Source organism: Hibiscus syriacus, unplaced genomic scaffold, assembly GCF_006381635.1.
Source record: "Hibiscus syriacus cultivar Baekdansim isolate YM2019G1 unplaced genomic scaffold, ASM638163v2 tig00110044_pilon, whole genome shotgun sequence".
Classification (NCBI taxonomy): Eukaryota; Viridiplantae; Streptophyta; class Magnoliopsida; order Malvales; family Malvaceae; genus Hibiscus; species Hibiscus syriacus.
In genome coordinates this window covers 1,226,774-1,250,137 of record NW_024062574.1, presented here as the reverse complement: position 1 = coordinate 1,250,137, position 23,364 = coordinate 1,226,774, and the positions used below count along the sequence as shown (strand labels likewise).

The 23,364-nt window shown below is 32.9% G+C and overlaps 3 protein-coding genes across 5 annotated transcripts in view; 2 read left to right on the top strand and 1 right to left on the bottom strand.

Annotated features, from left to right (window-relative positions):
* LOC120213795 (B-box zinc finger protein 25-like) overlaps nt 1-16,784 on the top strand; it is a 40,546-nt gene extending 23,762 nt beyond the window's left edge. For all 3 annotated transcript variants that reach the window (XM_039211858.1, XM_039211860.1, XM_039211857.1), the window contains 2 exons: nt 1,232-1,239; nt 16,773-16,784. The gene's annotated coding sequence lies outside the window, so the exon portion shown is untranslated. The remainder of the gene's footprint in view (nt 1-1,231; nt 1,240-16,772) is intronic.
* Nucleotides 303-19,886, top strand: LOC120213794 (tetrapyrrole-binding protein, chloroplastic-like). Its single transcript, XM_039211856.1, has 3 exons — nt 303-311; nt 18,517-18,521; nt 19,103-19,886. The coding sequence occupies exon 3, from the start codon at nt 19,110-19,112 to the stop codon at nt 19,869-19,871; it is 762 nt and encodes a 253-aa protein (XP_039067787.1). The 5' UTR covers nt 303-311; nt 18,517-18,521; nt 19,103-19,109; the 3' UTR covers nt 19,872-19,886.
* LOC120213793 (fructokinase-2-like) lies at nt 437-2,636 on the bottom strand. The gene is made up of 3 exons (XM_039211855.1): nt 2,163-2,636; nt 1,231-1,563; nt 437-715 (listed from the first exon to the last, which is right to left on the bottom strand). The coding sequence occupies exons 1-3, from the start codon at nt 2,568-2,570 to the stop codon at nt 470-472; spliced, it is 987 nt and encodes a 328-aa protein (XP_039067786.1). The 5' UTR covers nt 2,571-2,636; the 3' UTR covers nt 437-469.
* Nucleotides 19,887-23,364: the final 3,478 nt, after the last annotated feature.

The following is a 23,364-nucleotide window of genomic DNA, read 5'->3' as shown; positions in this document are numbered from 1 at the left end:
GATATTAAAATGAAATGAAAACTAAACGTTAGATATAATTTTTTAAAAACTGAATGTTTAGTTACTAAAATGAAACTGATGTTTAGATACTAGACGGACATAGTTTATCCTTGACTTTAATCTAAATAACTTTACTATCCAAATACAATATATATTATCTTTTATTTCAAAATAAAGTTTATAATATTATTTAATAAATAAATACTATCTAAAATTGTAAGTTAAACATTTTAAATAATTCAAAAGTAAAAAATATTATTTTTTTAAAATCAAATCAAATTTTATTCATTAACATTTAACTTCAAGTTCAAGTATGAATGGTGACAGAACGAGTAAAACATTGCGAATTACAAAAGGGTTTCCACATAAGGAAAACCACAGCTTGCATAATCAAAGGGAAAATAAATTCAAAACGCGTCGAAATGTGGAGAGAAAAAAAAAGAAAAAACAATGTAAAGTTGCTTAGAAACTAAGCTCCATTGATTAAGGCAAGTGCATCGGCTTCAGTCGGCAGCGCCGGGATGGCTCCCTTCTTGGTCGTGGTGATGGCTCCACATGCATTTGCAAATCTCAACACTTCCCTCAACTTCGATTCATCCTCGAGAATCGACGGCTCGTCCACGATCTTTGATAGCAGAGCGCCGACGAATGAGTCGCCGGCGCCGGTTGTATCCACGGTGTTTACATGGAATGCATCGACTGACCCATGGAATTTCTGACATTTTTCAGTGACAAAACAAAACATAAGCCAAAATAGTTTTGTCCAAGTGTCAATGCCAAAAAGCATCGAAATGTAACATTGGGACCCATTGTTTTTATGGAATTAGATTACAACCAGAGGCACGCAGTATTTGAGTTCAGGTTGAAGAAACCACCGTTCACCAACCCTTTATAATTAAAAAAAAACAACTCCAAGATGCAAAATATGGCCCCCCAATGCTTCACTTTGTAAATTGCTTTAGCCGTTGGTATTACTCAAAGGACATCAATTCCAATGTAATGGGCCAAATATATGTATAATATATAGAATATATTCAAAGATTAATCTAAGGAAGTATATCTAATTCGGCAATCTGAGTCAGTTCCAGCACAGGGAATTGAAAACCCTCCACCTAAAAGTCATCATCTACCATAAAAATAAATGCATCACCTACCATGACAGACACTGCCAAGTGCCAAGAGTCAAATTCTATGCTATTGGTTCTCGGAAAGAAGTTGAATTTAGCATACCTTGGTGTAGTATCGGCTACCCTTTTCGCCAAGGGTGACCAGGAGCAGGGTGAAATTGGGGCGCCAGAGTTTCATGGCTGTTTCGTCGTCCACCTTGTCGCTTCCGGTGAGGAACTCGAGCTCGACGTCGCTGACCTTGACGATATCGGCCTTATCCCAGATGGACAAAATCTGTTTCCTGGCTTCATCAGCCGAAGGCCAAAGTGGAAGACGAAGGTTAGGGTCATAAGAGAGCAATGCGCCTGCATCTTTGGCCACTTCCATTGCCTTCAAATGAGCTGATCTGCATGGCTCCACTATCAAACTTATCGATCCATAGTGAAACACTCTGGCCTTCAAATTAGATTTATATAGTGATTGTTAGGTAAGCTAATTATATTTCTTCACTATACTTCACTCACCAATCACATCTACCACCAAACCAACCGACAGCATTATACTAATTCTATAATTTTTCAAAATTTTGCTGAAATTAAAAAACACTAGCAATTGTATAGTTTAAGCAATTTTTTTTAAATTAAAAAAATCCCGAAAATGTAAAATAAATAAAAATCTCTCGGGTTCATTTGGATTTTTCAAGGTAATTGTCCCCAAAGAGAAGCACGTGATTTGGACAGCACCATCCACGCTAAAGTAGCTTTTCAATTTACATCGATGGCAGGTGACAATAACAAAGCCATAAATTTTTGAAAATAAAAATGAAAAAGGACAAAAATTTCGGAGCTTAGATACTGTGCGTGGGCCCGCAAACAATATAAGGTTAAAGGCTACGCTCAATCTACGGCGCGTAAGAAACACCGATTGTGTTTGGCTCTAAAGTCAACATCGAATAAAGAACAAATGAAAAGCGCGGCAAACCAAACAAAGATCTAGAGGAGAAGAAATCAACAGATTCGTTAATTTGAAGTGTAAAATACGATAGAATGACTTACAGATCTGATGAGATCAAGGTTCAATTCCTCCGGCTTCAACAGCATATCGGCGCTGGGATTCCTGTAGAACATGAACTCACGCTCTCCGTCGGCGCGTAGCGTAACGAAGGCGAGAGCAGTTCTAGCGCCCTGGTCAAACAAGATCCCTTCGTCGGAGACTCCGTTTTGCTTGAGAATATCCGCCAGCATACGACCGAACTCGTCGTCCCCGAGTTTCCCGACGAAGGACGCCTTGCCGCCGAGTCTAGCGACGGCGATGGCAACGTTAGCGGGGGCTCCGCCGGGAGCTTTGAGGAATCCGGGTGCTTCGGCTAGAGAAACGCCGGAGACGGTGGGGACAAAGTCGATCAGCATCTCACCGAAGCTGACGATCAAGCTCTTGCCGGAAACAACGCCACTGGCTGCCATATCTTCGAACAAAAAGAAGACTCGATCGAGGAACAGAGAAAGAATGAGATAATATAGTATAAGAGGGCAGAAGGAAGATGAATGAAGGGCTGTTTATATAGGGAAAAATAAGGCGTATCTATTGAAATATCACCCTTATACCAAGTAATTATATGTCAAACACTTTCTCTATTGATATTATTGATCTAGTACTTTTTTTGACACGGTGGTATTTAATTGTGGATCATCAATCATAATTTCGCGAAATTCTGTCCGAGTTTATCATACTTGCCTTCGTTGAATGTTTAGCATGTATGGAAGACGCAGATCATGATTTATACATTTCCTTTAATTCAGTCGAATCATCTGTCTCTCATATTGATTAACACCCCTCCCACTCCACTCTCCATATAAATGTCACATTCAACACAACCCTAAAACCACACACAAATATCAAATTCTCTCGTTATTTATATTATTAATCTTACTATTAATAATGTAAAATATTTTTATTATATTATAATTATTTAATAATTCATTGTTTTATTAAATTTTATTGTACTAATTTTTTATTATTTTTTACATTTATAAAATGAAATAGGAGTTGCTATGTTTAGATGAGAATCATATCTCGAGTTATTTTGTCGATATAGTAACAATTTTAAATTGTGCTGATATTTTAATTATTGTGAATGTTTTATTTATTTAATTTTTTAGTATTAGTTTATATTTTAATTTGTATACTATTTATTAAATTATGAGAGACGTTGTATATTAGATCCATTCATTTGTAACGTTAAGTTATAGATATCTGCTCATTCTTAACGTTAAGTTAGAGATACCTACTCGCATTTCACATCACTTGAGAGGCCCATTAGATGACTGGATGGCGGAGGTCCCTCTGGTATGTTATACTATTATCGAGTGACATCCTACTGATCGCGTGCTCTGCCAATTTGGTTTCATACAATCTATTATGGAAACACTTGAGAATCTCGACGATATGCATATCATCGATAGATAAAGCAAAAAAGAAGTCGGTTGACTGTTGAAGCACATCAAGTGCGTAATGATGTGGGAGGATCGACGTGGATGCATTCCCCGTACGAAACCTATTTATGTGGATCATTATTCGATTACAAATGATTATTATGAGTGATTCAACATGAACGGGAAATCGTTCCTAATTTATGAGAAAATACGAGGCATGTGCATTCATCGACGTCGACAAAGACGTCCACCGTGTAACATCCTAAAGACCGGGCTAATGACTAAAGTGTAAGATGTTAAAACTTTGTGTCTAATTTTGAAAATTTGAAAATTTTAGGGACTTAATTAGAATATCTATGTGTATTATTGAATAACAAAGAATGAATGATGAAATGACATAATGGTCATTTGATAAGAAAATGAATTTTTAATTCATCCCTTGGATATTATACATCCACGTGGAAGGGAAAAGAATGGGAAAAAGAATCCAGAAGTCTCTTTATCTTTCTTCCTCCTCCCACCGTCAGCTCCATAGCTAAGGTAAAGATTCTTCCATTTGGTTATTTCTTGTAATTTATGAGTGATTTTGACTCTTGGAGTATTAGGAAAGCTTATGGAAGTTTAAAGAGAAATAGAAACTAAAAGATTTGCAAGTTACGATAGATTGAATAAAAAGGGTTTTTAAGTGATTTGATAAGAAATAGTTCATAAATGAATTTTGAAGTGAAATTTGACTTGTTATAAACTGAAATAAGAAATTTAAAGTGGTAGAAATGGGTTTAGAGCATGTTGAATTTATGTTAAGATTCTTAGTTTCAAGTCATATTATGGGAATTTGAATGATTAAGTGTGTTAAAGTAATATAAGTTAGTTGTTATAAGTGTAGTTAAGTTTGAAGGCTTGAGAGGAAGTCATAATGGAAGGTTTAAGAGAGTTTTGGTCAAATTTTGAGTTGGAACGAGTAAGTTCTGGGCAAGAGGTATCAGTACTGGATGAACAATACCAATACTTCAAGGTAAAAATAGGTGATATCTTGGTCTAGGTATCGATATTGGATGAACAATATCGATACCATAAGGTAAAAGTGGATAAATACTTTAAAGAGTATCGATACTGAAGTAGTAGCATTGTTACTAGGGGTATCGATGCCAATGTTTAAGTATCGGTACCATTTTTAATAACGAATTCCACAATGCATAAAGAGTATCGATACAACAGTAGGGAAGTATCACTACTGTACCTAGGGTACGGATACTAATCAGAATGAAATTGTGAAACAAGTGCTTCGTTTAAATTATGTTATTAAGAATTGATTATAGTGATTCGAGTTTCGATATTTATACCAATCGTATTATTGTGTAGATATCGAACGAAGGCCAATTCCGGACGAATCAAAGATATAAGATTGATAAAGTGAGAAATAAGAGTTATAGGTGTTACTTTGACTAGATAGGCCAAGGTGAGTGCATACACTTATAATAGATGGTGATATGAGAAATAAGACTAGCGATGAGTCTATTTCCAAGGTTTTGATTTCATGATTTTATAAATAATAATATGTTGTTTATATGGTTTCTGGATGTAAATGAATATAAGTATAGTTGGTATCTGTTATTATGTTACATGCATTGTTATACATGAGCTATGTGTTACATGATCTATGCGGGTATTTGAGAAAATGATATAAGCTATATGATACCGGACTACGTGAATATGTGAACATGTGATATAAGTTATGTTATATTGAACTATGTGAATATCTGAAAAGGTGAAATAAACTATTTGACAATGGTCTATGTGGATACATGCCTATGTGATAAGCTATATGAAATGGTATAAAATGTAAAGCTCATAAGTATATAATATGAGAGCTAAGGGTATAATTGGCATGCCAAGAGTCGAGGGTTCTACGCGATCCTTTGGGACAACTCTATGTGGTCTTTCGGGACATTTCTATGCGGTCATTCGGGACAGTACTATGTGGTCATTCGAGACATTTCTATGCAATTTATACACTTAAAATAGATGGTGATATGGGAAATAAGAATTGCGATGAGTATATTTCCAAGGTTTTGATTTCATGATTTTATGAATAATAGTATGTTGTTTATATGGTTTCTAGATGTACATGAATATAAGTATAGTTGGTATCTGTTATTATGTTACATACAATATTATACATGAGCTATGTGTTATATGTTATCCTATGTGTTACAAGATCTATGCGGATATTTGAGAAAATGATATAAGCTATGTGATACCGGACTACGTGAATATATGAACATGTGATATAAGCTATGTGATATTGAACTATGTGAATATCTGAAAAGATGAAATAAGTTATTTGATAATGGTCTATATGGATACATGCCTATGTGATAAGCTATATGAAATGATATAAAAGGTAAAGCCCATAAGTATGTGATATGAGAGCTAAGGGTATAATTGGCATGCCAAGAGTCGAAGGTTCTACGCGGTCCTTCGGGACAATTCTACGTGGTCCTTCGGGATGTTTTTATGCGGTCATTCGGGACAGTACTATGTGGTCCTTCGGGACATTTCTATGTGGCACTTCAATGCAATTTATACGAGTTGTGGTGACAACATTTGTGCACAACCTCAATGCACTTACATACCTTAAGTTCTCAATGATGTACCATAGGTTATTAAAAGAAAAAAGATATAAATGAACATTGAATGATAATGATAATGATGTTGATAATGATAATGATGTGGATAATGATAATGATAATGATGATGATATGTATACATATAGGTGTGCATATATGTGCTTTCGTTATATGATGTGTTCCATGTTTTCTTTACATGATTGTATGAAATGATTATGATATTATTAAGTTATGTAATGTTTTATTATACATTTTATATGCCTAACTAAGTCAATGATTTAGCGTGTGAGTGTTTTACGCAAGTCAGGACAGTATTCCCCTTTCAGAAGATCAGATCAGAAACAAATTAGACCATATGTATTTTATTATACCGAATGTGGTTGGCATGTAATTCAATGTTTGAATTGTATATACTCTGATCAGTTTTGTAAACAAACATTATAGTATTTATGTAAATTATGGAGTTATAATTTCAAATGGTGTTTAAACTTATATTATTTAGTATTGATTAAGGGTTCCATCATTTTTATATAAATAAAATTTTAAATTTTCAACCATATTTTAAAAGTAACAATTTGAAAAGTCAATGTGACACCTAGGATTCGTATCCAGGTTGGATACGGGTTGGGGTATTACATTTAATTGTATCAGAGCTATGGTTTATCCAATTCTAGGCTCAAATCGAAGTCAATTATGTTTTAAAAAGTTATAAAATTTTAATTTTCAGTTTATAAAATTTTAATAGAATTATAAAATTTTAATTTTCAGTTTATAACCCAATTGACAAGTGATTATGATTTCAAGCCTTATATTTTGGGTAAATTAGGCGTTTAGTATCTAAACAATCGATTTTAGTCTGTTTTAGTAACTAAACTTTCAATTTTTTCAAAACCATACATAAAGTTTAGTTTTTGTTTATTTTAATACTCATCGTTAAAAACTTTACTTTTGATTTCGTTTTAGTATTCTGTTCAAAATGTAACATTAAGTTTTGAAAAAAAAATAAAGGTTTAGGTACTAAAACGGACCAAAACTAATAGTTTAGGTACTAAATGCCTTGAGTTTTTAATGGTGTGTACTAAAATGAAATGAAAATAAAATGTTAGGTATGGTTTTAAAAATAATTGAAAGTTTATAAATTAAAGCGGACCAAAAATGGTAGTTTAAGTACTAAATAAGGAATTTATCCTTTTTTGTTACATTCATTTCTTGTAATAGTTGAAGTTTCAATGTCTCCTACCGGCAAGCAACAACTATTTGCTCGTCTATTCCAATCAATGTCAGTTTAAGGTTGAATGTGTTTTGTCAAAATATATTGTGAGAAATTAAAATATTTATTTTAAATATATTTTATAAAATATAATTAATCAAATTTAATTGACTTAATAATAAAAGAAAATGTTATTTTCTTTAAATAATTTGAGTAGTTACGTATGTAATATATTGTACATTATATAATCTTTGAGAATTTTTTTTAAATATATGTTACATTATAATCGTTTCAAGGATATAAGTAATATTTTTTTAATTTTTACATTTAAACTAAACAATTAATATAAAAAATAATTTTATCTCAAAATTATATTTTTTTTCTGGAGGTGTTAACATTATAATTAATTTAATGATTTGGACGTCAAAATATTAATTGTCAACAAAATCCGTAGAAATGTATAAAATTCATTGAATTTTATACTAAGAACTGAATTAGGATTAAACATCAAGAGGGACCAATTTACTTAATTTTAAAAGAACGTGGACTTATTAAAGATTTAAACCTAAAAATTGGAAGTTAAGTTTGGATTGATCAATGCTTAAAATAATAGGGACTTAAAATAAAATTTAACAAAAAATGAGAAAACTAGATCTCCTCCTAAGCAATGTTCCATATTTTACATTAATATCATGGACGAAGCCAGTATTAAATATTGGCAGAGGCCGAAATATTGAACTTTTTAAGAAAAATACGTTAACTTATTGGATATTTAAACTTAAAATTCAAAAGACAATATTGTTTAATTTGTCTAATATTTAAACTTATAATGACCTAAATTGTAATTAAATAAAAAATTGAGAACATTAGATTATTATTCTTTAGTTCAGCCCTACTTGCTTAAATATTTAATAAATTATTATATTTTTTTAATTTGAATACTTATTTTTACATGAACTAAAATACTATTAGATAAAAATCTATCGAATATAATTTTTTACAAGGGCCAGGGCCCTTTGGGCGCTTCACCCCTGATTGATATAAGGGTATAATTACAAAAAACACTCATAATGCTTGATTAAATAGTTATTTCCACTCTTATTACTTTTTTGAGCATTTTGACTTCCATTGTTTCATTTTGGTGTAAAAAAATCATTCGTTGATGAAATCGTTAGTCAACAAAAAGACAACCTCCAAGATATGGGTTTTCTATCCTCAAATGAAATGTTATGGGACAACACGAATCAACTTACCTCACTGGTTAAAGGCCTTAAAGACTTTTCTCCTACCAAACTCTTTTGAATGAGAAGGAGCATAAAAGTCTTGTTCCAACACTTTAGATCCTTCATGCCTAGGCCCCCTTCAGGCTTAAGGGTATAGATTTTCTTCTAGCTAACCCGAGCCCCAGTCGCCACTCTGTCCACCCCTTCTAGAAATAACGAGCGCAAAGCTGGCCAATCCTCTTAATGACAACTTAAGGTAGAATAAGTTGCCTACACCAATAATTTGCTATACTAAGCAGAACAGACTTGATTAATTGTAGCCTATCCGCATAGCTAAGTTGTTTATTCGCCCACCCTCAGCTTAGCTTTAATCTTGTCCACCAAAGAAAAACAATATTTTTCAGTTAACTTTCGTGTAACCAATGGTACCCCAAGATAATGAATAGGGAGATAGCCAATTCTAAAGCTTAAAAACCTTTCAATAGTATTAGTTAGCTCAACTGCCATCCCTGAAATAAAAAAATCACACTTAGAAGCATTCAACTAAAGCCTTAAAATAAAATAAAAAACTATCTAAAACAGAATGAATCCCAACAACTGAATCATAAGAACATTTGCAAAATATTAACAGATCATCAGCAAAGCACAAATGTTTCAACCCCACATTCTTGCACTTAGTATGATGTCTGAAAATCCCATTTCCACCTGCAAGATCGAGCATTTTAGACATGACATTCATAGCCAGAACAAATAAGAGGGAAGACAGGGGTCCCCTTGTCGAATACCTCTAGCTCCTTTAAAACCCCCACTAGGCTACCATTGAAGGAAATTGAAAAGCAAGAGCCCGTGAAACAACCCCTAATCCATTCTCAAAAATAGAAAAATATCCCAAGAGCTTCCAGTATTTGAATCACAAAATTCCAACTCAAAGTGTCAAATGCCTTCCTAATATCAATCTTCAAAACCCACTTAGGAGAAAGTGTCTTCTTAGCATATCCTTTTACCATCTCCTGCGCCAAGAGTGTATTATCCATAATTTCTCGACCATGAACAAAAGTAGTCTAGTTCAGATCCAAAATGCAAGAAATACACTTGCAAGCCTACCAACAATTATTTTGGTAAAAGCCTTATAAACCACTGAATAATATGAAATAGATTAAAAATCTTTCATCACACTAGCATTGGACGTCTTAAGCACAAACACCAAAGTAGTGGCATTAAATGCCAACAAGAGAGTAGAAGTATGAAAAAAACTCCTTACAGTTTCGAGTAAAGTTTCTACCAATAACAGACTAAGCAACTTTAAAGATGAGAGAAGTGTACCCATTATGATCAGGTGTCTTGTCATTCCCTTTGTAGAAAATGACATCCCTAATATCTTTATCTATAACTTTCCAAACCAACCAGTCCCCTTCTCCAACAGACAAAGAGAAGTCTAGTAGGGTTTGAAGCATATCCATATCACAGTCACTAACCATAAGGTCAACTCATCCAACAAGCGTAGTAAAGAAATTAACTGCCTCAGAAGCCATATCATCAAAAGACTCCAACCTATTACCATGTTCATCATGAACAACTCTGATGGTGTCATTTTTCAACTTAGTTGCAACCATATAGTGAAAGAACTTAGTCCTCTGATCTTCTTCTTGAAGCCAATTAATTTTGGCTTTCTACCTGAAATACTGATTTTTAGCTTTCTCAAGCTCTACAAGCTCAGCTATAAAGAGTGCTCAATAGCGATGCACTGCTCAATTACACCAGAATCTAAATTCCTAAGTTGAACGCTTTCCAGATCCTCTATCTTTCTATGCACTATTCGAGAAATATCATTAAAATGTATCTTGTTAAAGAGCCTCAAACAAGCTTTCAATCACTTTAGCTTGTAAAAAAGAATCATCATAGGGAAGGTTTCTTGAATAACCTCATTCCAAGAATCAGTCAATGTAGATAAAAAATCACGATGCTTAACCCAAAAGTTAAAAAACTTAAAAGGATTCAGTTTGGAAATATGAACATCCTTCAAAAGCCAAACCAAAGAAAGACAATGGTTAGACACCTCATGTACTTGAAAATCAACAAAAGACTCAGTAAATGCTACTGACCATAAAGGATTAATTAGTATACTGTCAAGCTTTCGAGCCAAAAAAATGATTTTCCTGTTTGTTTGACCATGTGTACAAAGGATAAATATATGGATGGTCTAACAAACTTAAATCCACAATACAATCATGAAATTCTTGAATCTTAGACTGCAAGTGAGAATGAGAGCCATCAAAGTCCAAGCTTTCATGGGGGCATCAGTAATATTAAAATCCCCCTAATAAGTTAAGGGAAATACCCAATCATAACCTCAACATCCCTAAGGTTCTGCCACAACTCCCTACATTCAGCACCAAGGTTTTTACCATATACTACATAAACATAAAAGTCCATCCCATAAACACTACTCTTAAAATTGACAACTTGCTCAGTAATCTGGCAACTAACAACACTCACATCATCCTTAATATAAATCTAGATGTGACTATTAACAACAAAAAAATGATTAGAGATTACATTCCAGCCATTAAAACTTCTAGCAATGACAGTAAAAACATTTGATTCTTTAATCCTAGTTTCAAGAAGATACAATACAATAACATGAACACCCTTCAATCTTTGTGGGACCTTACCTTGCTTACAATGACTGTTCAATCTTCTGACATTCCAAAATCATATCTTCATAGATTAAGGTTAGGGCTAAGACCTCCAGCACTATTGTCTATAATCTCTATAGTTTTCTTTGGCTTCTCCAAGTGTTCCTTCTTTTTAGTCTTCATCTTCTAAAGAAGATGAACAACTCCTAAAGAAACACCTCTTGATTTTTGATAATTCCATAAAAAGACTATATTTGAGGCATTTTGCTTAAGTTTTTGATTGTCCTAAGGCTCATATAGGTTCATTTAGATACATTTAGGAGAATTTAGTTGCATTTGGTAGATTTTTTCCTTGGCAATTTATTTTGTGAATGGTGCTACTTTATGGGGAAGGTTTGGTTTGGATGTTGATGTGTAGGTTCTAGAAGCAAGGGTGTGTGAGGAGAATTGCCCTGGAAAACTGGGATGCTGAAGCATAATGAAAATGTTGCGGTAAATTTTGGGCGCAGAAAAAGACAAAGGAGTTAGAGATATTTTCACAGAAAGATAACTATAAATTCATCACGTGTTATTTGTTGCCAACCACTTAGGAGGGGCCCACTGCCATATGTTGTACTATCCCTCACATGTGGGGAATGTACTTTAAGGTACCATTGTAATTTTGGCACAAAATCTTATGTATATTTCCTTAGTATATATATATTATGACACCACAAATGAGTGGGATCTTTTGAGGGGAAAAGTGAGCTGAAAAAGAGAAAAAAAATGAGGCAACAAGCTTCAAACTTTTTTTTCTCATATCTTTCGTGGTGTTCATCTATTTTCAAGCTTGAGAGAGTGACTAGTTAGTCTTCTGAGTGGATCTAATATCGCTAAGGTGGTTCATGGTGTCCAAGGGAGCTTTGACAGGGCCGTTTAGAGTATTTCCTCCACTCTTATGCTTTCTTTTTATTCACGTTGTATTGATTGTAAGGAAAGAATTATTTTTATGGGTTATTTGAACCCCAACATGAACTAAAATTTATTTGGTGGGGTTCATCATGGATGATTAAGTGTTTTCTTTAATGGATGGTTGATGTTTTCATGTTTAGTACTTGTTTTACTTATTGTTTTTAATTGCTTAAGATTGTAGGAGCTATAATAGTAGCTTTTTTTCTTAAGTATACTACTTAGTGTTCGAAAGAAACTAAGTTATTGATATTTAGTGTTCAAGAGAAACTAAAGGAAGATTGATGTAAGCAATGAGTTTTAGCTGATAACTAGAGACTAATCCACCGTTAGAGATGAGGTTAGAATTTCAATGACTAAAAGAAGTATGGATGAATCGATAAGTTAGATGTTGATGCTTAGGCCCAGAAAATCTGTTGTGGCATTCTCATCTGTCAGATTCCATGACTAAAGATAGCGTAGGGACACTCGTAGTAAATTCTATCGAGTAAGTAAGACATAGAAGTTTAGACCATCTTAAAAGATAATACTTAAGATTCCTAAGTGACCCCATCATTTATTCTCATAATAGCGTGTTGTGTGAGGATTATCAAGTCATCTTACTTAATTCTCACGTTATTAATCTATTTTGCCTTAGCATTTTCATTTGATTGCACTTTAAACAACTACTTTTGCCACGACATTCTCATTTTCCACCCACTCACACTACCATTTCAACTCTACCTACAAACATTTCATTTTGCCTCGGCATAATCGTTTGTGCATACCATTAGCTATTTATAGATAAATTAGTTTATTGCATTGACTTAACTCGTAATTTCCTCCAATCCCTGTGGAGACGATACTCACTCATCATTGTATTACTTGCTCGATTGTGTATGCTTGCACATAATTTATGTGTAATTTATAGCACACACAAAACACGAACAATTTTTAAGGAGGGAAATATGAGGCAAAGGGGATATTTTCACTATCAATACTAGTAAGAATAACAAATTTGTTTTATAACTAGTAATACCCCTGTCAACGTCCTCTTTGGTTTTACCCTTATTCATTCTCACAAAAAAAGAACTAGTTTTACTCCCAGAGCTCACAATCATGCTACTAGAAGAAACATTATTATCAAATAGAATGACTACACCATATGACCCATCAACAACAAACTCTTTACATTGTCTCTCTTTCACAACTCTACCTTAGAATCTGAAGCAGAATAAGGAGCTATACTAAGATTCTTATCACTTAATTTAACATTTTTTCCTTTAATATGCTTAGAAACCTTAGGCCAAGCCTTAATCGAATGTCCAAATATCTTGTAATCAAAGCAACATGGGGGAAACCAAAGAACTTCAACTCGAATCCACACTGAAGACCCATCCCTTAACACAACCACAAGTGATTCAAGAATCCTAGATTCAGCAGACACTTCAACACAAACCTTTGTGAACTCCAAGCGCTGCTTCTAAGTAGTGATGGAATCCATATGCAATGTCACACCTAATGTAACACCCCAAATCCCAGGTTAGAAGTATCAGGATAACCCGAGATGGGCCTTAGTTTAATTCCTTAGCTTCTAGGAAACCTTAACCCAAATTAAAGAGGATTTAGGCTTGAGGTAAGCTCAATAGAGATTAAAAAGGGTGTTTTTAATCTGTAGTTAGAATTGGAGGGACCAAGGAAATAATTATACTCTTGTTCAAAAATAAATTTAAAATCTTTTAATTGAAGTTAATTTCATGTATGTTTTCCCTTCCTCGTTTTTTCAACTCTCTTTTTTCATTTTCTTCTTCCAATGTTTCACATTCTTTCTTAGAAAACTTGAGCAAAGGTGGGAGCTTTAGTTTATCTCCAGTTTATCCCTTTAAACTAAGATAAGAACCACATTCTACTCTTCCCAAGCTTCATTTTAAGCCAACTCTTGCAAGGTTTGGTGATGGATGCCAAAAACAAGTTTTGAAGGGGTTTAAGGAATTCAGAGAATCCAACTCGTTTTCAGTGTTTCCTAGCTACAGAAAGTGTTTTTAAACCGTTCTTAACCTTCACTTTGAGCTAGTATCGATATTTTGTGTCATAGTTTCAAAACTCCCAAATTTTTTTGAAACTAGGCAAAATAAAATGTTTAAAAGTATCGGTACTTATATAAAGTATCGAAACTTTTACAGGAGTATCGATACTCTTGGGCTAATATCTATACTTTCAGTCTATTTTGGACAAAAAGACCAGTTTTTAAGGGAGTTAGACTCGAGGTACCCCAACACTTCAGTATATCCTCAAATAAGACTTCAAGTGAGAATAATAATTAATATGAGAACAGTATAAACATAAATAGCTAGGTTTACATAAAACTAGCCTTGGTTGATGCTTGAGAAACAATCAGGATACCCGAGTTCCTTTTAGCATAAATATGACAGTCAGTGGATCCAAGTCAGTGCCACGACACTACAGTAGTTGACTGGGCGCAGATGCCCCAAGACTCGACAGAGTAAGTCGGTGGGTGTACGTTCTGATTCAGAATCGCTTAGCCGCACCATGATGCTAGCCACATATTAACAGTCCAGTAGTTGTACACTTATACCTGTGTCGTTTTTCACTTCATCTAGTGAATGTATATAATATAGTACAATTTCCAGTGAGACACTGAGCTCGTAACCTCAGCGTTCAGAATGTGTTTTTGTGTGCAGGTTCTTAGGGAGCAGATCATGGGGAGCTATCGACATCAGATATTCCAGTGCATCAGATTCAGATTTCCAGAGACCTTTTAGAGTACGTCTTGAGTCATCTTTAGAAGACATGTACTATTATAGACCTTGTTATGTATTCAATCGTAACTCTTTTAAAACTCTGTATTTTGTATTATTTAGCAAATGTATTTTAGGAGCTCCCCATTATTTTTAAACCCATATTATTATTATTATTATTATTATTATTATTATTATTATTATTATTATTATTATTATTATTATTATTATTATGTTTTTATATTACCTTATGGATGTCTAAATTTCAGAGATTTACAAGCAGTTCTAAAAGAAAAATTTTGGATTATTATTTCAGTTGTCCCGCGTAACATTGTAATCCATGGATCTTTGGGTCTAACTGGACTAGGGTGTTACACCTAAGGCGCTCGCAATATAGCTCAGACCACATTTGAAATAAAGCTCAAGGGGCATGTTACACAATTGCACCCAAATAGGCATTCTAATAAGATTATATTCAAATTTACTAAGATTCGATTCCCATTTGCGCAAGAAGAATGGTTTGTTTTGAATGTGCCAAGGCCCAATTTCAATAACTTAATCCCTAGCAATCATATTAATGGAGAAAACATAAAGACCAGGGCCAGCAAGAGTAACCTTAACCCGTGAGGTTCCCCCAAAGCAAATCAACCACCTTATCCATCGAACCAAAATTCAGAGCAATCCCAATAAATTGTCCCATTAGAGAATATTTTCACTATGAAATGCCCTTATCAATGACAGTCGAAGGAGGTTTCACAGCAATCGAACCATCTAAATCCACCGGAAGGAAGTATTCCAATATTTTCTCCTCCGTAGCCACAAAGAACTTTCTCCAGTCCGTGCCTTCACCTCGCTTCAAATCAACCATACCTAGAGTCACTGCAAGAAAACCCAATCACAACCCACAAAAAATGGAAAGCAAATCGACAAAGAAAAGAGCAGATCTCAATGCCCATTAAACCTGCTAAGGAGCACTGAGAAAGAAAAAAATGCACCGAGAGGGTCATTTAAGACTTTCTATGACACAGATAATGACAAATGATATATGACTTAATTATAAAATAAGTGTCCAAACTATATCGTTTTCTCTAGACAAGTGTCCAAACTTTTTTTGAATCTTTTAGGTGTCTTACGTTACAAACGTTACCACTTTAGGTGCCCAGTCTATAAATTCCGTTAAATTTTTTCGTTAAGTGGCATGTATCACATTATGGTGATTTCAAAAAATTTATTTATTTAAAAATTAAAAATATTATTATATTAAAAAACCCTAATTTTTCTTAAATTACAAAAAAACTCAAATCCTTAAAAAACTTAAATCCCTAACCCTAACTCACTAACATCGTCCTTATCAGCCATGACCATTATCGCCATACTTATCATCAATCGGTCGTCGAGATCGTTTAGGGCCACGATTTGCTCCGTAGAGTTCATCAAGTACAAACGTTGATTGATCACGATTTCATAAGGTCATTGATCGTTGTATGGAGCTTCATCAACAACAAAAGACATTGGGCGACGTGGATTTAAGGGTTGAAATGAATGTTTTTTAAGTTTTGGGTTTTTAAAAAGTATTTCGGAATTTGTTTCTATATATATAATTTTAATTTTTTAATTTTAAATAAAATTTTTAAAATTATCAGAATGTGATATGCGTACTTTAACGACATAATTTAATGACAGCTACGGTCCAAACACTTAAAATGGTAATGTTTGTAATATTATACATATAGATGATTCAAAAATAATTTGAACACCTATTTAAGAAAAACAATATAGTTTAGATATTTATTTTATAATTAAACCATGATATATTGATGAGATTTTATTACATGAGATTAGAAAGAGACTAGACTCGTACTGAATATGAAAGAAAAAGTATTAATAATTACGTCAGTAATTAAAGAGATGATTACTATCACGAGAAATCATGGGTTCGAATACGAGACTAATGAGGTAAACCATTTTCAGATCACGAGCCTGTTGTTCCGATGAAGTTGGTGCGTCGGCGATTAGAGTTTGCAAAGGTTTAAGAACTGTTCCCGATGCGACCAAACTAGCTCGGATCCTTGTCGATTCAATGACTACGAGACAAACGCAAAGAGTTTAAGAAAAAAATTGCATTTTTGTGTCATGTTTTATTTCATCCCATATTTCATATCGATTAAGACCATAACTCGTATTTTATTCACAAAAATTTGCATTTTTGTGTTAGTTTATATTTTAATTCATTATGATGCGATGATACAAATTGTATTAATGAAGTGGTTTTCATAATGGATTTATATGATCCGACTCGAGAAGCATACCTCTTCTATTTGAATACGACTTAATTCGAGGTTATGAATGTCACATCTGACCCGAAACCCAACTCAAATTTTAAGATAAAAATTCGCATTCAACCCAATCCGACATAAAGATAAAAAAATCTTATTTTTAATCGAGAAATAAGAATCTAAATGAAATAGGTATAGTGAAATACGTATTATAACAATTATCCCTAAGTATATAGAAGAAAACTATATTATTATCATGGGATAAATCAATTTTTTTACCTTAAACCTAATTTAATCTCACCCTTTGCAAAATCTAACCCGAACTTACTTTTTTAATGACTTTATCAGGTCAACTCAAAATCCATCAAATTTGAATCAAATTATTATCCTTTATGAAATACTTAGTTTGAATTAGTCGATTATAGATGAAATAATGGTGATTATAAAAATAAAAATTTTAAAAGAATAAAAAATTATCATGTTTTGTTATGAAATAATGGTGATTATAAAAAATAATGATGATTATGAAAAATAAAAAATTAACTTAGAAAACGTCAATATGAAGACTTAAAACTTGTAAAGTTTTGTTAGGATAAAAATTAAATTAAAATAAAATACAGAGACATAACGAATGTAAAATTTAATTATAAAATCATCATCATTATTATTATTATTATTATTATTATTATTATATTTTAGAATATGTTGAATAGTTTATAATTTAAATGAAATTGATATAATAGGTATAAGAAGTTTTTTCTTACTAAAAATTAGAGTTAACTGCATCATACGTATTTAATCACGATTCTGATTTTAAATTAGTTTATAAAATTTTTAGCATTCTAATTTCATCCTTAAGTTATGACTATCATTATAATTTTGTCTTTAAACTTTTGAATATTTTAGTTTCATCCCCAAACTATGATCTTTATTCTAAAATAGTCCCTAAACTTTTTGAACATTTTAGTTTCATCTTAAATTATATGTATATACTAATCATACCTCTTGTTAATAAAATTGTGAGGCCAATTTATATTATTGTATGTTTGAAAAAAATAAGTTAAACTATCGTTAAAACTAATTACATATTTGGATGAATTTAGGGATGAACTAAAAAGACTCAAAATTCAGAGGATCAATTTAGAATGAGAATCATAGTTTAGGGATGAAATTGGAATGTTCAAATGTTTAAGGTCCAATTTGAAAAGAGGGTCAAAGTTTGGACACATATAATATTGGCACAATGATAAATTAGACACCTAAAGTTTACCAAAATGGTCATTTTGCCCCATATTATATTTTTTGAAACATTTTAGCCCCCAACTTTTTACTTTAGGGTTAAAACTCATAACATTTGATAGAATAATTACTTTATCCCTTATTCTTTTTTTCTAGGGCATGTTATCCCTCAAAATTTCATTTTAGGTTAAAAGGCTCCTATTTTGTAGCGTTAATCGTGTGTTAACTAATTATTTTCATTTATAGAGGGAGTTTTTTGCCCCAAAGTGAAATGTTGAGGGTTAAAATGCTCCAAAAAATGAATATAGGTCAAAATGACCATTTTGATAAACGTCGGGCTATTTTTTGCATTATGCCTATAATATAATTAACTCTAAAAATTACATGAAATTGAAGAAAAATATTAAAAATTCCTTATTTTTATGAGAAGGACTAATTTGTCCAGTTTCAAAATTGAGGAGGTAAGAGGAATTTTTACCAAAAGAGGAGGATTTGGAAATAGGGAGATAGGAGGATATAATCTCACTCAAAGCTGACCAATCAGAATGCAGCATTGGAATACCCCAAATCCATACTTGTGGTTCCTTTTTGTATTTCCCTCCACACTTATCTAAGCCCCAATCACATACCATTCCCATTATCTCACACAATCCCACATCGACACAAAACCATGACCACCACTAACTCCCTCCACCACCATTATTCTTTCCTCAAACGCCTCTCCACCTCAGAATCCAACCTCCCTCCTCCTCCTTCCTTCCTCTTCCTCCACCCCACCGCCACCTCCTCCACCACCACAACAACCACCACAACCACCTTCTCTCTTTCCCCTCCAACTTCCTCCACCACTTCCACCTCCCCAACTTCCCAACCTATCTCCTTCGACACCCTCCAACACCACCTCTCCACTCAAAACTTCTTCCAAGCCGATGAGGAAACCCGCCGCCTCCTCATCGTCCTCGCCGGCGAAGCCGCTCAGAAACGCGGCTACGTCTTCTTCTCCGAGGTGCAGTTCATCGCCGAAGCCGACCTGAAAGCCATAGACGAACTCTGGAGACAGTGCAGCGACAACAGATTCGGGTACAGCGTCCAGAAAAAACTATGGCAAAAGGCCAACAAGGACTTCACCAAGTTCTTCCTCAAAGTCGGGTGGATGAAGAAACTGGACACCGAGATCGAGCAATACAATTACAGGGCTTTCCCGAGCGAGTTCACGTGGGAACTCAGTGACGAAACGCCCGAGGGTCATCTGCCATTGACGAATGCTTTGAGAGGAACACAGTTGCTCAACAGTATCCTCAGCCATCCAGCCTTTGCGGTCGAAGAAGATGAAAAAACAGCTGAGAATGAAGCTAAAGGGAGCTCAAGAGATGGCGTTAATGGTGCTAAACCACTCGGCAGCTTGTTTCCTAAACCAAATTATAGCTTTTAATCAGGCCCTTTAATGGCGTTTTAGCAAGAATACAGTGTAAAATCTGAATTGGGTCTTAAACTTTTTTAGTTAATGATTCATCCTTAAGTGGTTGAAAGTTGAAACTATTGTCTTTTTTTTTATTATTATTAATATTATTATTTTTATTAATTTGAGTAAGTATAAGATAATATTTATTTAAAGAACACTCTCAATCATGTCGTTGCCCTTAACATTCATTTTCTCTAACCCGAATTCTCAAAAAAATTATAACAATTCTTTTACTAAAGCGTCACTTGGTTTGTGCTAACTAAAATTATTAAATGATTATGTATAATAGTTATTGTAACATTATAATAATTGTACCAGTACAATAAATATAATAGTTATTTATTACATTTTTATAAAATTTAATATTTTTTTATGAAAATTATCTTATTTTATATTAATTATATATCGGTGTATGTAGGGGTGAGCAAAACTTCACGTAAAAAATTGATTTTTTTCGACTCGAATTAACTTTCAGTTACAATTTCATAAACTCGGCTCAATTAAAAAAATTCAAGTTCAAATTGAGTTATAAAATGTAACTCAAACTTTTTAGCAATTAGTATATTATTTTTCAAGTTTGAGTCGAGTCTCTCAACTTAGTATAATATGTGTATATCACATATGAAAAAATATGAAGAAATTATTGTACATATATATATATATATATAGTTATAAAAATCATTTAAATTAGAATCAAATAATATAAAATATCATAAATATTCATAATTAAATTTAAATAAAAACTTAAAACCCACATTTATTTGACTTAATTCAAATTTTATAAACTCAAAAAATCAAATTCGAGTTATAAATTAAGACTATTCAACTTAAATAAATCAAAAATTTTAACTTGATTTGATCAAATATATCTCTAAATATATATTATTAATGGTACATATGGATGTGTGAACGATTATAGACTTGTCCATAACAAATATAGGCTTATCGTACTTTCCTAGCTAAATGAAAACTGAAACATGGAAAACAGGATGAAATGACTAAATTGATCTTCTTTTGAGCATTAAATTTCATTTTTGAGGATTATATTATTTCTGATATTGTTTCTTTTTATTAAAATATTATATAATAAATAGATATCGATGAATTATTCACCATTAATAAAAAAATGTTACTCCACAAATTTTATTTTATTTAATAAATTTGTATTTATTCAGATAATAAAATAAATATTAGAGGGTGACGTTGCGTGTTCTAACAGGTCAATGAATTTTGTTTAACTGTGTTAATAATTCGGGGCAAATGGGATAACGATTTATAGTTAAGGGAGCAACATGTTCCGAAAAATACTTTAGAAGACAACTCGGTACAAATGGTATAAGTCAGGAGCAATGGTGCATTTAAGCCTTTTTATATTTATATTTATTTATTTAATTTAACATATATATACTATATATATGATTCACTCATAATTTATCAAATATTATATATATATTTATGTGTGTGTGATATTTAAATACAATAAAACTCGAACATAAATACTTTGAAATTTTAAAATTTCTATGTGAATTGCCTAGAATTGAAAAATCTTACAAAAATCAGTGGCATGCATTGTATGAAAAAAATATTGGCCAAGCATCCGACATGTTCCGTTATTGCTCTCCACAAATAAATATAAATGGATTAATTATAAGTTAGATGTCTTAACTTAGTAGCATCTCTCAATTTGGTTTCTGATACTTTTATTTAATTAAAATGTGGTCACCACAAGTTAATTGTAGTTAACAACAGTTCAATATTCTGTTATATCACATATTTGGTCCATGATATTTACATATTATTTTATTTTAATGACATTTTTAATGAAGAGTGAGAGTAATACGGTAAACACAAGAACTTGAAGAAAAATGAAGAATGAGAGTAACACGGTAAAATTGATCTATCATAACATGGCAGTACCTCATGAGATGCGAGATTTGCAAATATTTGATTCAGGGCCTGAACGTTCTATTTCAGAAGTTCTCTGGCCACCCCGCCGATGGCTGTGAGAAGGCATTAATGTAGTTTTTCAGTATAAAACTTTCAAGAAAGAATCAATAAAAACTTGGCTATTACGAGCAACGTAAAAATTGTCGAGGATGAAATCCAACCTTAGAATGGAATACAATCATATTGTACCGCCCCGAATCTCGGGTTAAAAGTATAAATTAAAGAGGATTTGGGCTTGAGGTAAACCCAATAGAGATTAAAAATGGTGTTTTTAATCTGCAATCAGAATTAGAGGGACCAAGGAAGCAATTATACCCTTGTTTAAAAATAAAGATGAAATCCTTTAATTGAAGTTGATTTCACGTTTGTTTTCTCTTCCTCATTTTCTTAATTCTCCTTTGTCATTTTCTTCTTCCAATGCTTCACATTCTTTCTTAAAAAACTTGAGCAAAGGTGGGAGCTTTAGTTTATCTCCAGTTTATCCCTTTAAACTAAGGTGAGAACCACATTCTACTATTTCTAAGCTTTATTTCAAGCCCACTCTTGCAAGGTTTGGTGATGGATGCCAAAAATGAGTTTTGAAAGTGTAACCCTCCAGACCGATGCGGGTAGCCCGATCCGATTCGGGGTGTCACATTAGGGCCACCGGAGCGACCCACTGTAAAAATAGCGGAAATTTTAAAACTTTTTATCAGAACATGTAAACTTATAAAATCAATTTTCACTATTTAAAAATAAAACATATTTCCAATCACGTATATAAATCAAAATACAATTACATGCCCCCTAATCACATGTACCATACTCTGCAACAACGCCAGACGAACTCCCTTACTGAAGTCGATAGATGCACTGGTACAATTCTTTCAACCTGAAAAGGTGAGTAATAGAGTGAGCTTTGGAAAGCTCAGTAATACAGAACTACCAGATGATGCTGATGAACGTGCAGATACATATAAATATTTATTTCCTTATTGCTTCTGAGCATTTACATATTTTTATGCTGAGCAGAGATTCTACTGATATTTCGGGTGGTAACGGACAATGAGCTTTCAGTTCAGAAAAATATTTCGGATGACTGAGTTGAGGAAATCATAATAGGTTTTCTAGTGTGTTCCCAAAAACCATGTAACTTTTCAGATCTTTTTAAAACATATATATATATACCCCCATCCCATCACAACATAATGTGTAGGTTCCCCAGAACCATACACCCAACACAACACAACATATAAGGCCCTGAGCACAAAGCCGAGGTACCTGCGGAAATTCTTCCTTCAACAATACCCCCCAATTAAAACATTTTTCCGTCATTAAACGAAGATATCAGAAATCAAAACAGAATTCATAACAGATATCAAAACAGAATCCAGATCAGAAATCAGAACAAAATTCAGGTCATTTATCAGAACAGAATTCAAGTCGGAAATCAGATAAAATATTTATATGATTAGGGAACACACCAGAGTTTACAGATATTATTCAGAGATGCTAAATAATCTTAGCAGGCAGAGAA